This window comes from Enhydra lutris, unplaced genomic scaffold, assembly GCF_002288905.1.
Source record: "Enhydra lutris kenyoni isolate GAN:26980312 unplaced genomic scaffold, ASM228890v2 scaffoldscaffold46, whole genome shotgun sequence".
In the NCBI taxonomy this organism is placed as follows: domain Eukaryota; kingdom Metazoa; phylum Chordata; class Mammalia; order Carnivora; family Mustelidae; genus Enhydra; species Enhydra lutris.
The window spans coordinates 9,198,082-9,212,520 of record NW_019154130.1 but is presented as its reverse complement, the minus strand read 5'-3'; the positions used below and the strand labels follow the sequence as shown (position 1 = coordinate 9,212,520).

At 56.4% G+C, this 14,439-nt stretch overlaps 1 protein-coding gene across 4 annotated transcripts in view; it reads right to left on the bottom strand.

The window, feature by feature from the left end:
* Positions 1–2,870: 2,870 nt before the first annotated feature.
* The window catches only part of LOC111156380 (two pore segment channel 1), a 56,269-nt gene continuing 44,700 nt past the window's right edge, over positions 2,871–14,439 (bottom strand). For all 4 annotated transcript variants that reach the window (XM_022517215.1, XM_022517216.1, XM_022517217.1 and 1 more), the window contains exons 16-28: positions 12,409–12,465; positions 12,268–12,321; positions 12,047–12,119; positions 10,725–10,832; positions 9,719–9,790; positions 9,129–9,218; positions 7,743–7,858; positions 6,983–7,029; positions 6,314–6,382; positions 6,045–6,129; positions 5,079–5,218; positions 4,897–4,977; positions 2,871–3,109 (exon numbers count right to left, since the gene is read on the bottom strand). In XM_022517215.1, coding sequence (XP_022372923.1) covers positions 2,987–3,109; positions 4,897–4,977; positions 5,079–5,218; positions 6,045–6,129; positions 6,314–6,382; positions 6,983–7,029; positions 7,743–7,858; positions 9,129–9,218; positions 9,719–9,790; positions 10,725–10,832; positions 12,047–12,119; positions 12,268–12,321; positions 12,409–12,465 — 1,115 coding nt within the window. In that variant the 3' untranslated portion in view covers positions 2,871–2,986. The remainder of the gene's footprint in view (positions 3,110–4,896; positions 4,978–5,078; positions 5,219–6,044; positions 6,130–6,313; positions 6,383–6,982; positions 7,030–7,742; positions 7,859–9,128; positions 9,219–9,718; positions 9,791–10,724; positions 10,833–12,046; positions 12,120–12,267; positions 12,322–12,408; positions 12,466–14,439) is intronic.

The following is a 14,439-nucleotide window of genomic DNA, read 5'->3' as shown; positions in this document are numbered from 1 at the left end:
TATATTATATGCATTAGTGAACGGCTCCAAAATGTCAGCCTATGGCCCCGGCCCGAGTACGGCCACTGGCTTGGACGGCACAGCTCTAGCCTCTACCTCTAGAACGGCCTGCTGGCTGCTGGCAGACTCCTCTGTGCCCTGAACTTGGGTTTCCCCAGCTGTGCAACAGCCATCAGTTGGACCATGCCCTGTCCTACCTCAGGAGGAGCCCTGGGCCGGGGTGCCAAGGCCCGGAAGCTCTAGGGAGGACGGAGCGGGTGCTCCCCAGTGCCTTCCCGCTGTCAGCTACGGACCTGCCTTTTCAAGAAGCAGCTCTAAGTTTGCCCGACTGCCTTCTGCCGGCAGCAGCAAGGCGATTCAAATGTCTTTTTTTCCAGTGAAAAAATTATTAAATATTTGAAGTGTCCAGAAAGCAGCACACCCATCTCTTATGGGTTCTTCCTTACCTGGGCCGGGGGAGGAGGGGTTGGTTCCAAGGCCAAAGGCTTGGGCCTGAGGTGGGGTCGGGAACAACTGTGGATGGGACCTCGCACCTTTCCCCACGGTACTGGAACCCATAGAACGTCACTTGGGGGAAGTCACGAGGCGGCAGCCACATTTACAAAGCAGAGGCTTTTTTATTAATATGCCAGAAATCTGGAGACACAGTGGGTTTTCTAGGTAACAAATCACCAATGTACAAAACCTTACAGTGTTGCTCCCACTATCCATACAAAATGATTGTCACGTGGTGTGGAGTAAGGCTGGGTGCGGGGAGGGAGGCGAGGAGGAGGGACCAGGTGGTGTCCCTCCAAAGTGGGGTAGGGGCATATTGCCATCATGGCCAAGGGCAGGTTGGTTTGACCTTGGTTTCATTCGGCTAGGACGTGGATGGTGAGAGGGCATCTGAACTGGATGATGTCCCAGGTCCCTCAGATCTCACAGGCCTAGGTGACCCCAAAGGGCCAGCTGTCCTTAGCCTCAATGACAAGCGCCCACTACTGGCCAGAGTCTGGCCTGCAGCGCAACGGCTGCTGCATTCATCCCATCTAGCTAAAATCAGGGTCTTTCTCAGAGGACTGGGGCTGGTACCACCCCCACACGAGGGGCCTGAACTCCCCTGGCACCCCTCCCTGGTTCACCAGGGGAAAGGACTAGAATGAAGCTCAAACACTCAGGGCAGAGGACCTATCCTCCTTTGAAAGCTATCCCTTGACTCCTGATTCCAAAATACCCATTTCAACACACAAAGGCTAAAAGGCACCCAATTGTGCAAATTATAAATAAAGTTCCTTCTCTGGAGAAGGCAAGGGGTTCAGGCCTGGGGCTCGGTGCAGAGCTGCGTGTGCTGCCTGGTGGCCCTCCAGAGCCAGAGAGGACAATGCCAGTCTCCTGATGCCCCATGGGGATCTCCCTGGTTCATTGTTTCCCTAAAGGGCTGTGCTTTAAAAACAGAAACAAATGCCTGCCACTCCTGCCTTGGTGAGGGGCACAGCTCTGCAGTGCTGGCTCTGGGAATCAGCCCCTCCAGGGCACCAGGATGGCACCCCTGGGATCAGGCCATGCCCTGCTAGGAAGAGGGCATGGCAGGGAGAGACTTCTGCCCACCCACCTTCCTAAGTCCTGGGAGGCAGTGGAGGCATCTGGAAAGCTGGGGTTAGACCGGGATGCCCCTGCCCCCAGCCGACCCCTTTCATCCCAGCGCCTCCGCCTCCTGCCCTATGCTAGGTCTGCAGCCCAGCGGAGCTGAACCAGAACTCCCTCTGCTCTGACCCTGCTTCTGCTGCCGCCAACAGCGCTCACCAGGCTGCCCACCCCAACGTGCGCCCTGGATTCAAGCACCAGTCCTACCCAACCAAGCTGAACTCAGGAGAACCCACCCACCCAAGATATGGGGGTCCTCGGTTAACCAAGGGCTCACCTGAAGCTAGCTGTGCCAGTGAAAAACCCTGGGGCAAGTCCACGGAGGGGACTGCTTAAGGTGGGGGCAGAGGGGAGCTGTCCCAGTGGACCAGCAGGGGCTCAGGCGCAGGCCTGCCATGGACCACCACCCCCCCCCGGGGTGAGTATCAGCTCTGTGCACCCCTTTCTAGCAGCAGAACCTAATGCACAGTGTGAAGGATCTGCCATTGTCTTCAGCAACAAGGTTACCTGCTTCAACAAGGTAATCCCAAGGAAAAGGGATCGAGTGGAGAAAGCCCATCTCAGGAATGCATCCGGAAGCCATCAGCCCGGCCTTTTGCTTGCTCTCCTCCTGAGATCCTAAAGGAGGCTATTTTAGAAGGATCTGCAGCTGCAAGAGTTAAACCAAAGAAAGTATGGGAGGGAAGACTTACAGAGCTGGGATGTGAAATTCGCACAATCTTGTGCAATCACGCACACTCTCGCACTGCCCAGCACTGGCCGAGATCCGACCGTGTGGGTATGATCACACCCCTTGATTACACTATCCGTTAGGTCCTAGGCACTGGTCCCCCGAAGGAATGTTCTATTATATTATCATATATAGAGAAATACTAACCCACATACTAAGTGGTTGTGTCCCTAACGCAGGCCACAGACACCCCATGACGTAGGCCGCAGGGAAAGTTAGTGGGGAAGCCGTCAGCTGGGACGCAAGTGTGAGAGCAGCGTGGGGAAGACGGTTTGGATCTGGCCTAGGGAGGGCTGACCCACTTTGAAGGCGAGCCCTGCAGAGATCGGCAGGATCTATCCAAGTGGTCTTCTGAAGAGGCCTTCTGGAACCTTCCACATTAGGAAGAGCTCACAGGCGGCCTGACCCCTTAAACCAAAGTGACCTCTGGGGTTACGAAAAGCAGGGCAGGGTGGTTACACACCAAGCCCCATCTTGTCTTTTTCTCTTCCTATATATAAATATGTGCATATATATGAATGCGTGTGCGTGTACACACACACACACACACACACACGCATTTTTTTCCATACGTCGTAGTAAAATAATACTATTGCGTTATTGCATAGACGAGATGGCTGTTGCGCACTGGAGTTAGGTGACGGTCTGGGAGCGCTGGCGGCTGCCCAGGAGCTGCTGGGTGGCGGCGCCCCAGCCGCTGCCGCCGAGCGGTCCCTCCTGCTGCTCCTGCTTGTGGGCGTGCTCCTCGTACCACTCCTAGAGCAGAACGCGGACGGGGCACTGAGCAGCCTGCACCCCTCCCCGCCAGTCCCGCGCTTGCCCCAGCCCGGAGAGCACCCCCCCAACTGCCCGGGGTACACAGCGGCCAGTGGGAGCCAGCCTTACTCAGGACACCCCCGGACCTGCTGGGAATTCTGCAGATGGCCCAGATAGAAAAATTACTGTGAAGGGGCGCCTGGGTGGCTCAGTGGGTTAAAGCCTCTGCCTTCGGCTCAGGTCATGATCCCAGGGTCCTGGGATCGAGCCCCGCATCGGGCTCTCTGCTCAGCGGGGAGCTTGCTTTCTCCTCTCTCTCTGCCTGCCTCTCCACCTACTTGTGATTTCTGTCTGTCAAATAAATAAATAAAATCTTAAAAAAAAAAAAGAAAGAAAAATTACTGTGAAATCTTTCCCTTATTGATTAGAGGTTTGCAAGCCTCCTTATAAATGTTCTCCTTTGCACATAGCACATAGCGTCTCTTTAAGCAAAGCCCAGGTACTCATCATCACCCTCTGTTTGGTTGTGAACATAAACTTTTGTCCTTCACAAAGGGATTCCCGGGTGTTATCCGGGATAACAGGACAGGCAGCTCGGCAGGAACCATGTCCTCATGATACACCTGAGAAAACCGAGGCTTAGTAGTTTTATGAAGCTGGAAGACGGTGAGGGCCTCTCCGAACTCCCACGTTGCTTTTGGTAACCCCCAGGTAAGGCCGTGACATGATTTTGCAAAAAAAAAAAAAAAATTAACCCGCCTAAGACCCATATTGTTATGTCGTCTGACATTTTCAGAGACGGGTGTTCAGGTGATTAAGGAATCAGAGAAGCTGACTTACATGTTCAAAAAATCTGAGCCACAGAACTTGAGAGCTTAAACAAGACTCAGATGGCCTTCTTTCTGTGCCCCCTCACTGTACAGAGGGGGGCACTGAGGCCAGAAGGGGACACATGGGCAGAGGACAAAGGACAGCAGCTGAGTGCGTGTTCTCAGGACTGTGTGAGTCAGTTCGGGGAGCTGCAGCCTCCCTGCCTTCTGGGCGTGGGCAGTGGTCATCACTGTCCCCGTGGAAACAGAGGGATTTCTAGCTGTGAGGATGCCAGAAACTGCAGAGGCACGATGGGTGGTGTGGGAGACCCTCCCCCGAGCCCTGGGACCCGGAGGCTAAAGAGAAGAGCCAAAGCAGAGCTCGAGCGCTGGTGGCCTGCGCTTTGTGGGGTCTGCCGGGGATGTGGGGCGTTGGCCCCCGTAGTGCTTCACAAGCTCGCTTACTTAGCTGCTGATGTGGAAAGATGGGGAAATTTTACTTAAAAAAATTTGACTTCTCCCTTCTCTTAAATTAGAACAACAACAAAAACCTCAAACGGAGAACCTGATGGCCCTGAGCAGAGGCCACCCCCTCCAACGAGCCCTGCCCTTGCCAGCTCTCCAGGCCCCTGCAGCCTTTTGGCCACGACGTCCCCTGCTGTGCATGCCATGCTTGTGACTCTGGCTCAGAGTAAGAATCGGGGTAGGTTCTGGAGAATGCTCAAGCAGCAGGGCCATATGGGAGAGCTGCTCGTGGTGGCGAAGGGCCGAGGGTTCACAGCCGAGCCAGAGCTCCACCCAGCCCTGCGTCCCAGACCCACTGGCTGCGGTCCCAATGGATGGCCCCGATCCCCACTAGAGCCTCCCCGCCTGCACACTCAGGTTAGGGACAGGGGGCATCCCCGCTCAGCAGCAGGGAGGCCCAACCCTAGGCAGGAGCTGGGAGGGTCTAGGCAGTAGGGGCAGGGGCGCTCCTACCTGAATCTCCTCTTGGTACATCTTTAGGCTCAGGTCACTTTTGGTCCTTGATCTCCGTCCCAGAAACACCACGGTGTTTTGCTAAAAAAAGGAGCAGAGGCTTGGGGTGGGCCCAAGCGGGGCAGGCCCTCCACTAAGCCAAAACCTGCCCCTCTGTCGGAGGCAGCCCCACGGCTCCTCACCTCGTGCCTTTCCATCTGGGAGAGGACCTTGAGCAGCCGGGCCATGTCAGACGTGACTCCCCGCCCCTCCCGGTAGAGCTCCAGGACAGCAGTCAGCTCATCTTTGGAGATTTCCTTCTCGAGGGTGATGCCGCTGTCAACTGTGGGAGGGGAGGCCAGGGCTGGGAAGGAGCCTGGGGCTCAGAGCCTCCCGATTTGGCTTGGCCTGGTTCGGCCCTCTTCCCTGCAGCCCCGTCAGGCGTCCTAAGTTTCCTTCTCTGAGAAAACCTGCACCAGCATGGCGCCCCCCACCCCAAACCCTCACTGTCTGGCACGCACATCCCTTCCCTCATTTTGCTGCAGATGTTGGGGACGCTGGCTGGGCCAGCAGCTTATAGGGGACAGAGGGTTTCGGCAGGGAGTCTCTGAGTCAAAACGGTCAGATGGCCTGATAAGACAGATTTGGAAACAAAGAACAGGTCTGTAGCGGCTCTGATGGAGAATCTGGAAGGATCGGTACGCACAAAGCTCTGCACCCTGGAAGAGGCGAGGCCATTACTGGAGCTGCGGTCATCCAGCTGCAGGAGGAGGAGCCACTGGTGCGGCATTCACACCCTTTCAATATAGAACCCCACTGTGACCATGTGATTTAGAGATGCGGAGGTCACAGCGGAAAGGACAGCCAGAAGGCTGTTGTGTTCACAATAGGCCTGTCTCTGCTCTGCGATTCTTCTAATCTCGGACATGGACTGCTTTTATTTTGAACATGATCTCAAGAGCCTTCTCCAATCAACAAGTATTTGAAAATCAAAAAACAAGAATCTGAAAACCAATGCACATGAGAGATGTAACAGATAAACCAGACAGATATGCTGAAATGCCAGAAGCCTGGACAGCTGGACAGCCAGACAGCAGGACTGGACAGCCAGACAGCCGGGCAGCCAGGCAGCCTGTGGGAAGGCTCTGGCCACGGCTGCTCGCACAGACCTTCCGAGTCCTGGTTCTTGCGGCTGTAGTTCATTCGGAAGACGAAGGCCTCGAGGATGAAGGCGACAATGATGGTCATCACCACCTGGCCGGGCGCAGAGAGCGGGAAGGGGTGCATGAGCTGCTGCAGGACCCGCCCGGGGTCAGGACCTGAGCTCGGTCAGATGCTGACCCCCGTCCCGGCCCCTCGTCCCTCGGTGGCCGCCCACCAGGCGGGGCGGCTGGAGACTCTGAGTGTTGAAGGGCAGAGAGCGTGGCCAGGGACCTACCATGGTCACGATGTAAAAAGTCATGAAGTACAGGCGGCTCCAGTGTGAGGTCTGAGAGGTGACACCTTCCTGGGGACACGGGGAGGTGGCCAGTGAGTGAGCGCCCGAGCGGGGCCGGGTCACTGTGCACTTGGGCCACTCCACAGTCCCCAACATGCTCTTTACAGACCCTGCCCGATCTGCCTGGGGTTGTGGGAGACACAGGACGGGCGGGGGGGGCGGTGGTCTCACTCCCAGGGTCTAAAAACTTCCATGCTGCATGAGCCTTGGACGCTCCCCAGGGTGGCAGGGCTCACCACTGACACAGGCAGTCTTTGTCCCAAGCAGGGGTGGAAGACTTGGAAGAATTTAAGGAATGGAAAACAAAACCTAACAACCCTTGCCACACTGCTCCTTGACAGCGGTGGGAGGCTAGAGACCCACACGCTAACTGGCATCTCCAGGCCACTAGGGGACACGCATGGGGCAGGGATGTAAATGCAGAGGGGTGGCTCCTGGGGCCCAGCCTGCACCGTGGGCTCTGGGCAGAACCCCAACCCGGTGTGACCCAGGCCCCCAACCCCGACAGAGCGTAGAAGAGTGATACATCCCATCAGGGGCCAGGCAAGACCAGAGCTGGCCTCAGAGGACGGCGGGAGGATGCCCCCAGGAGCTGACCAAGGTCCTTACCATAATGATGTACCAGTTGTTGACAACCGTGAGCTCAAACAAGGTCACTGCCAAAAGGAAGGGAGAATGAGACTCACTTTTTCCAAATCTGTTTCAAGTGGCCTCTCTCCATGTGTCCGGGGTACCACACAGCTAAATGATGGCGTCCTCATCTGGCAGCGTGGGCTGTACATCCCAAGGCCCTCCCTGAGCGCCCACCCCACAGTGCTGCCAGCTTGGCCTGTCTCCCAAAGGGCGTGCCTGCTGCCTCAGCAGCCTGGGATGAACCAGGGCTGGGGTCGGGTGGCGGGGAAAGAGCACTCGGACCTGACTTGCTGTGGTTCTGGGATGCCATGAGGGGCTCCCATTCCTCTTGAGCCGTGTCCTACCCCTGCCCTTGCCCCTGCCCCAGCTTCTCCACAGAACACGGGAGCAGCACTGTGTGGACCTGAGCTGGGGCCAGTGCAGGGCACTGTGGCAGGTTGGTGTGGCTATCCCACCCTGCAACTGTGGGGCTGTGAGTGGGGGTGGGTCCCCTGGCCTCAGGCTGTCCCCTTCAGAGCAAAGCATGAGCTCTCTGCTCCCCAGAACGAAAGCTGGTGGTAAGTGGGTGCTGGGATCTGGCCCGGCCTCCCTGCGGTGGGGCCAACCACTGGCCCTGCTGAGGCTCCAGAGGACCCGGGAGGCCTCAGACAGCTCTGCTAGGTCGCGTCTGGGGCCCGCGGTGACTGACAAAGGCAGTGGGTCTGGGGACTGTGCCGCCTGTGGCCTCTGCACTCACCGAAGCTGTTCAGGATGTTGTCAAAGTTATTGAGATAGTAGTAGCCTTCGTCCACAACAGTCCTATTGCCCACGGTGTGATTGAGCCAGCGGTAGGCATCGGCCACAGTGCTCGTACTGGCCAGGGAGACAGAGGGGCAGAAGGGAAGGTCACAAGAAAATCGGTCACCTCGACAGAGGACAAAACGCTTAAGTGAACCAAGCTCTGACCCGGGAGCCCCCGTCCTGGCCCAGCCCCCAGCTCTCCGGCCCACGTTCCTGGCTCAAGGGTGGCCCTTGGCTCCTCTCACCAGCTGGGCGTTGCTGGGGACTCCTGGGCTTGCCCCCTGCTTATCTGCGTCCACTGGACATTGCTCTGCCACCAGGGAAACCATCTCCCTCCCAGCCGCTGGAGGGAGAGAAGGGCAGTGTCTCCCCTGGTTCTCCCCACCTGCGATCTGCTCTGGGGCCTGGGTGCCGGACAGTGACGCCGCTGACCCTGAGAAAGCCAGGCTCGCCCCAGCACCAGGCCGGGATGCTCCAAAGGCTGCTCCAAAGGCTGCCCCTGTTCTAAGAGCTTATTTGCATTTTCCTTCCAGTCCTTTCTGTCGGTTCTGTTAACATTCATGCCGATGTTTCCACGTGTCTGGTCCTTGGGCCCCCGGGGAACTTGTTCAGAATGCAGAGTCCTGGGCCTTGGGCAGCTGCCCTGGGGGCTCTGGCCCACTGTGGAGTTTGTGGCCCGCTGTTCTCGGCCTGGTTCTGAGCCCAGCCTAACACTCAAAACGGCTGCCCGTGTCTTTGGAAGGAGTTTGTGCTTGAGGCCTCATGGGCTAAAGTTTGGAGAACACTGACTGGAGAATTACTGTCCGAGCACACTGGCTTCATTGTGGTGGCGTGGAGGAGGGAGGGGTCATGGGAGCTTGTACTCTCCACGCTCTACACCGCCCCCAAAGGCCTTCCCGTGGGTGTCCATCGGCCTAATGCTGCCAGGAGGCCCAAGCCGATGTGTCTGCCGAGTCCCCATCGCCCCCAGAGAAGCGGGAGGAAATCAAAGAAGTCGGGCCTCAGGTTGCTCCTGGTTGAGGGGCGGCCTTCAGACCTCAGCCCCAAGGGCAAGGGCAAGGGGATGGGAAACCTGTTCAGATGTCCTCGCTTCAGAGACAGCCCTCTGATTCCAGATCCCTCACGTGGCTACTGTATTCAACTAAGGCCCCGGAAAGCAAAGCAAAGTGATTCCAGGGACTTCGAAGGGTGCTGTGGCTCAGAGACTGTGTCCCTGCGGCCCCCAAGGCTGCGGGGGACCCGCTTAGAGGGGCTGGTGCCAGCACGCCGGTCCTGGCCTGGGGCCTCGGGAAACACGGGCTGCCTGGGGGCGGGCGGGGCGGGCGGGCCGCTGCGTACTCACTTGCAGCAGTTGGGGTAGAGGATTCCACAGAAGAATTCCATGCCCACGATGGCGAAGGAGTAGTAGAAAATGAGCAGGGTGAGGCCCAGGCTGGGGAGGAGGGTCAGAAGGGACAGGGTGACTAGGGGCCAGGCAGGAGAGACCGGCGCCTCCGGCAGCCCCACGTCCTCAGACCCCCTGCGCTGACTGACGGACAGGCATGCCCCTAGCCAGGTTTACCGACTGGAAAGTGCCTGCAGGCGAGGGGCCTCGTGATTCAGGTCTGGGGTCAAAAATGGCTCGAGCCAGGACTCTATTAACAGATGCCCCTTACCGGAGATTCACCCCTTACCTGTGAAGGTAGACTCACAGGTGACCCCTTACCTGTGAATGTAGACACAGGTGGTAAGTGAGTGGACAGCTCCCTGCCCTCCCTACTCAGTATTTCAGACAGGTCAGTGGAGGAAAGTGGTACCAGGGAGACCTGTGGTGGTCAACAGCTCAGTCTCCTTGGAGACCCGTCAGACCCTCGATGTCAGTCCTCTGCGGGCCGCCTCCTCTCCCCCGACTACCACCCAGCTGCCCCCCGGGGGCTGAGAGGCGGGCGGTACCTGGCCATGCGGGGCAGCAGCTCAAACATGGTGTCTAGCACGTTGCGGTAGCGCTTCTTCAACTTAAACAGCCTGAAGGAAGAGACCGGGTGGCGTTCAGAGTAGCCGCAGCCCCCACCCCCAGCACAGACGGGGGAGGACGGCCTGGACCTCTCGCCCACCTGAGCCCTGCCGCCCACCCTGCTGCCGGCCCGGGGGCATCTCCCCAGCCTCTTCTTTGGTGGAAGAGGCAGCCGTGGTTGTTTGCCACTGGTCAGCAACAGAACCAGGAGGCTCCGAGAGAGACAAGGCCTCACCCGGCACAGCGAGGCAAGAAGGGAACAGAAGCCATGCCTGCAGAGGAACCGGGGGCACAGCGGCTCGGCGGCCAAGAAAGGGCCACGGTGTGTGGGGAGGAAGCAGACATCCCCCCACCCCCGGCCACCACCACAGGGGCACAGCTTCGGGTTCTTCTAGATAGAAACACTGCCCCCGATCGCCATGCCCACGTCCACCTCTCCTCCCAGGAAGGACACATATGGGATCGTGGCTGGATACCACAATCCACTGGAGATACCAAGAGCTCAGGACCCCCAGGTGGGAAGGGGTTCCATGGAGTAGTGCCTTACTAGTGCCCCACAGCCGTCTCTGCAGAAAAGCGGAGACCCAGGGAGGGTTTTTCTTGACAAGATGCTGTGCCACAAAGCCCTGGGGGCCCCCCAAAATCCCCCTGCACCCTCAGAGGCTGTGGCCTTCTGGTTTATGACCCTGAGCATGCGTGTCTCTGTGGCTGCAGGCCAAGGTCACCCGCACCACAGGCCATGCTTCCCCTCCACGGTCAGAGGCAACTGTCACCCGTGAAGTGGGGAGATGGGCAAGCCACACGCCCCCACAATTGGAGACAGGAGCCAGGTGCCTCCACAGTGGGGTGCGTCTCTGACACCAGGCTCGTGAATCTTCTGGCACCATCGTGCCACTTCCCAGACCAGTCCCAAGGCTTTCCCCACCCTGCCCCTGCCCCTGTCACCTCAGCAGCTGGAGGGGACGCAGGACCACTATGAAATAAAAGGGCTCCATGTCGAAGGCCAGAGCCAGCAGTCCCAGGAAGGCGAACACTGTGACCGAGAAGTCGAACCTGGGAGGGAGAGGGAGAAGCAAGGTCCATTCGGCCTGCCCGGGCCCACCTCCCTCCCGCGCTCCCTGCTCCCCAGCCCTGTTCTCAGTGCTGCCTTCCAGGGAACCCACATGCTGACCCCAGTAAGAGTGACAGCCTGCAGCTGCACAGCTCAGGAAGCAGCTTCCTACTGCCCTGGGGTTTCTGAGGCCGGCTTGGCTGGACCCCCAGGCACAGCATACACAGCGGGGATCAGAAATGCCCAGGAAATACCTCCCCCTCCAACGCTCGAAGGTCCTGCACTGGTCTAATGGCAGATGTTGGGTTATATGGGTGACCTCTGACCCCGATGAGGTCACTGAGGGAAGGGGCAGGATGGGCAGCTGGATTCCCCACAAGGCCAGACAGCCAGCCCTGCTCGAGACAGGGGGCCTTCCCTCCCTGCAGACATGCGCGGAGACCCCGAAGGCAGCACGGTGCTCAGCCCCCCACTGCTCTTCCTGGATTCTCCTCTGTCAAGACCCAGGCCTCATGAGTATAGCCTAATTTCGTGGGTAAGTTCACTTAAGTGGATGGTAAGTGGCCTTGGAGGTCTCTGTGGAACGGGGACGAGAGCTGCTCGGGTCTCTTCACCACCCCCAGCTAGCGGCTGAACGAAGTGGGTGGGGGAGCTTCCTTCTCTGATGGAATCACGGTTTTTACGGAGGAGCAAAGAGCTTAGTTGTCAACGATGGGCACAGGGACTAAATGACTAGTTAGAGCCAGCCAGCCTAAGGCTCCTAAAGAGGCCATGTCTAGGGGCGCCTGGGTGGCTCAGTTGGTTGAGCCACTGCCTTCGACTCAGGTCATGATCCCGGACTTCCAGGATCGAGTCCCGCATCGGGCTCCCAGCTCCTTGGGGAGTCTGCTTCTCCCTCTGACCTTCTCCTCTCTCATGCTCTCTCTCACTGTCTCTCTCTCAAATAAATAAATAAAATCTTAAAAAAAAAAAAAAAAAAAGAGAGAGGCCATGTCTAGGAGGAATGCGCAAGGAGGGCCCGAGAGAGTAGGACAAGGGCCTGATGCTGGCAAGTCCCAGACCACACGCAGAACTCTTCCTGGAGACAAAGGCCTTGTCCTGTCCTTGGCCCCTCCTCCGGCCACTGCAGACCACCACGCATGCTGTGGGTGTGTAGGGAGCGGACCCACGGCCCTCTCGGTCTCGGCCATGGTTAAGAAACACGCAGTCCACTCACAGATTCCACCCGGAGGACAGGTATTGCACGGGGCCAAGGCCAGCAACCTTCAGGAACAGCTCCACGCCATAGACTGGGAACAGGAGGAGGCAGTTAGTAGCGGCCTGACCCCAGCCCCTCCCACACCCGGCCTGCGTGGGAACCGAGGCCCTTCTGAGGTATCCCCTCCCAGGCCAGGGTTTCAGACAAGCAATTCAGCAAAGCCACGTTCAGAAACCTACTAGTCAGAAAGACGACGTAACTCCAGGGCACCTGTTTAGAGAAGAAGTTCCCACCTGTGAGACAAGAGGCGGGAGGTCAGGTGGGGCGAGGGGGCGGCAGGTGTGCCCACAGGACCGGCTGGTCCCCTGGCCAGGGCTCACCTTTCAACATGAAGGTCTCCACAAGGATCCAGACCCCATTGATGGCCACCACCAGGTCTGCAAACAGATAGGCCCGTAAGAGAGAAAACACGGATGGGTGTACAAACCTACAGCTCAGCACTGTAGCCCCCTAGAGACTTTCCCAGCAGCCCCCAGGAGATGCTCCACACACCCATGGGATAGATCAGTGCTTTCACAGGAGCTACATCAACCAGTGGTTTCACTCGGAAAACAGCCACAGGTTTCCAGAAGCATGCTCTATGTCGCCGTAGGGATACCAGCGGTCTCAGTAAATCCTACAGGCCATTCCATGTCAGTGTAAAAGACATTTGCACATTAAAATGGTTGCCCTTCCCTAGAGACAGGTGATTTTAAGACTGCATGAACTAGTTAGCAGAATGACATATTCATTTGGCCTTTTAAATACCAGCCCCACTTCTTAGTGATCCACCCCCATGAGATAACAGCAAAACACAAAACAACGTGTCCTGCAAGCTATTTGCTGGAGAACTGTTCATGAGAGCAAAAATCTAGAAGTGCCCTAAATGATCAGCAGCGGACTGGTTGGATCAACTATGACACATTCGTGAAACGGTGAAGCATCAAGTCTAGAAAGAAATGAGGGACATCTCCCTGTATCAATGGGGAGTGGTCTCTGGGATATGTGGTTAAGGGAAAAAAGCAAAGCGGGAAAAAGTGTATATGAAGTATGCCATCGTTGAGTTAAGACATGGGGATAGGAACACATATATATCTACTTATAGTTTTTAAATAATGGAAGAAGAAACCAAAATAAAAGTTACCCATTGGAGGAGGTTTGACCGGATGTAAATGAGATATCCTTAAATACATTTGTTTTGTAGATCTGACTTGGAACCACGTAGGCAATTTACATAAGTATAAAACAAAGATGTCAAAAAAGCAATCCCTGAAAATCAAAAATAAAATGAAATAAAGAAACCTAAATGTGTGTCCAGGTGGTGACACCGCCACATGGAGAAAGGACTACTACAGATGACTTTAACATGTGTCATGTGTACATATGTCCCTGGGGGGGGGGGTGTTCTAGTCTCTGTGTTGCTGGGACTGTGTTGGGATCGCCATCTGAAGATGGTTATGAGTCTACTGTGGGGTACAGCGAATGAGTAACTGTGTGAGTGGTATTGGGAACCAGGATTTTAAGACAGAGAGGGCCAGGGGTGGGATCTGGGTATGAAAGGGTGAGGAAGTTTGGTAAAAACGCAGTAGTCCTGGATTTGAGTTAGAAAAGTCAGGATCAACTCCTGATATGGTTTATCTTTAAAAACAAAATCCCACCTCTGTCCATGGAGAGGCCTAGAAATAATAACCAACTCCAAGCCATGAGCACCTTCAGCGTTTCAAACTGTGGTGTCTAAACACCATTTCCCACTAAATGGAACCAGAGTTCCTTAGAAAGACTGAACGCCATCAGGACGCTCCATCAGTACTGTCCAAGAGGACTTCCTAGGACAATGGAAATTGCCTCCTCTGGGCTGCCCATCTGGTAGTCATTAGCTGTCTGCAGTGACTGCGCACTTGAAATGTAGCTACTGTGGCTCTTTTCATTTTAGTTGCTTAAATTTAAATAGCCACACCTGGCAAATTGCTACCACACTGGAAAACACAGCTCTAGATGTAACCACTGGATGACGGGAATGACAGGAAATACACCACAGAGGAACATGCAAAGACAAGACTGAAGGCCAACAGTCCTGTTTCTTCAACTCCGTGTCACAAGATGGAGAAAAGGGACGGAAGAGAAACCTACAGATTGAAACCGACTCAAGTGACAGAGCAACCAAACACTTCTTGTGGTTCTGAAATGTGCTTCCAAAACCCCCGGGTCTAGAGAGGGGATGATGAGCCCCAGCGAGGTGGGTACAGACAAACAGAAAGTCCGGCCGTGGGGTGACAGCCGCTGAAGCTGGGTGATGGGTATGTGGGCACTCATTATCCTCTCCCCACTTTTACACATGCTTGGAATTTTCTGTAATAAAAAGTCAACCACAC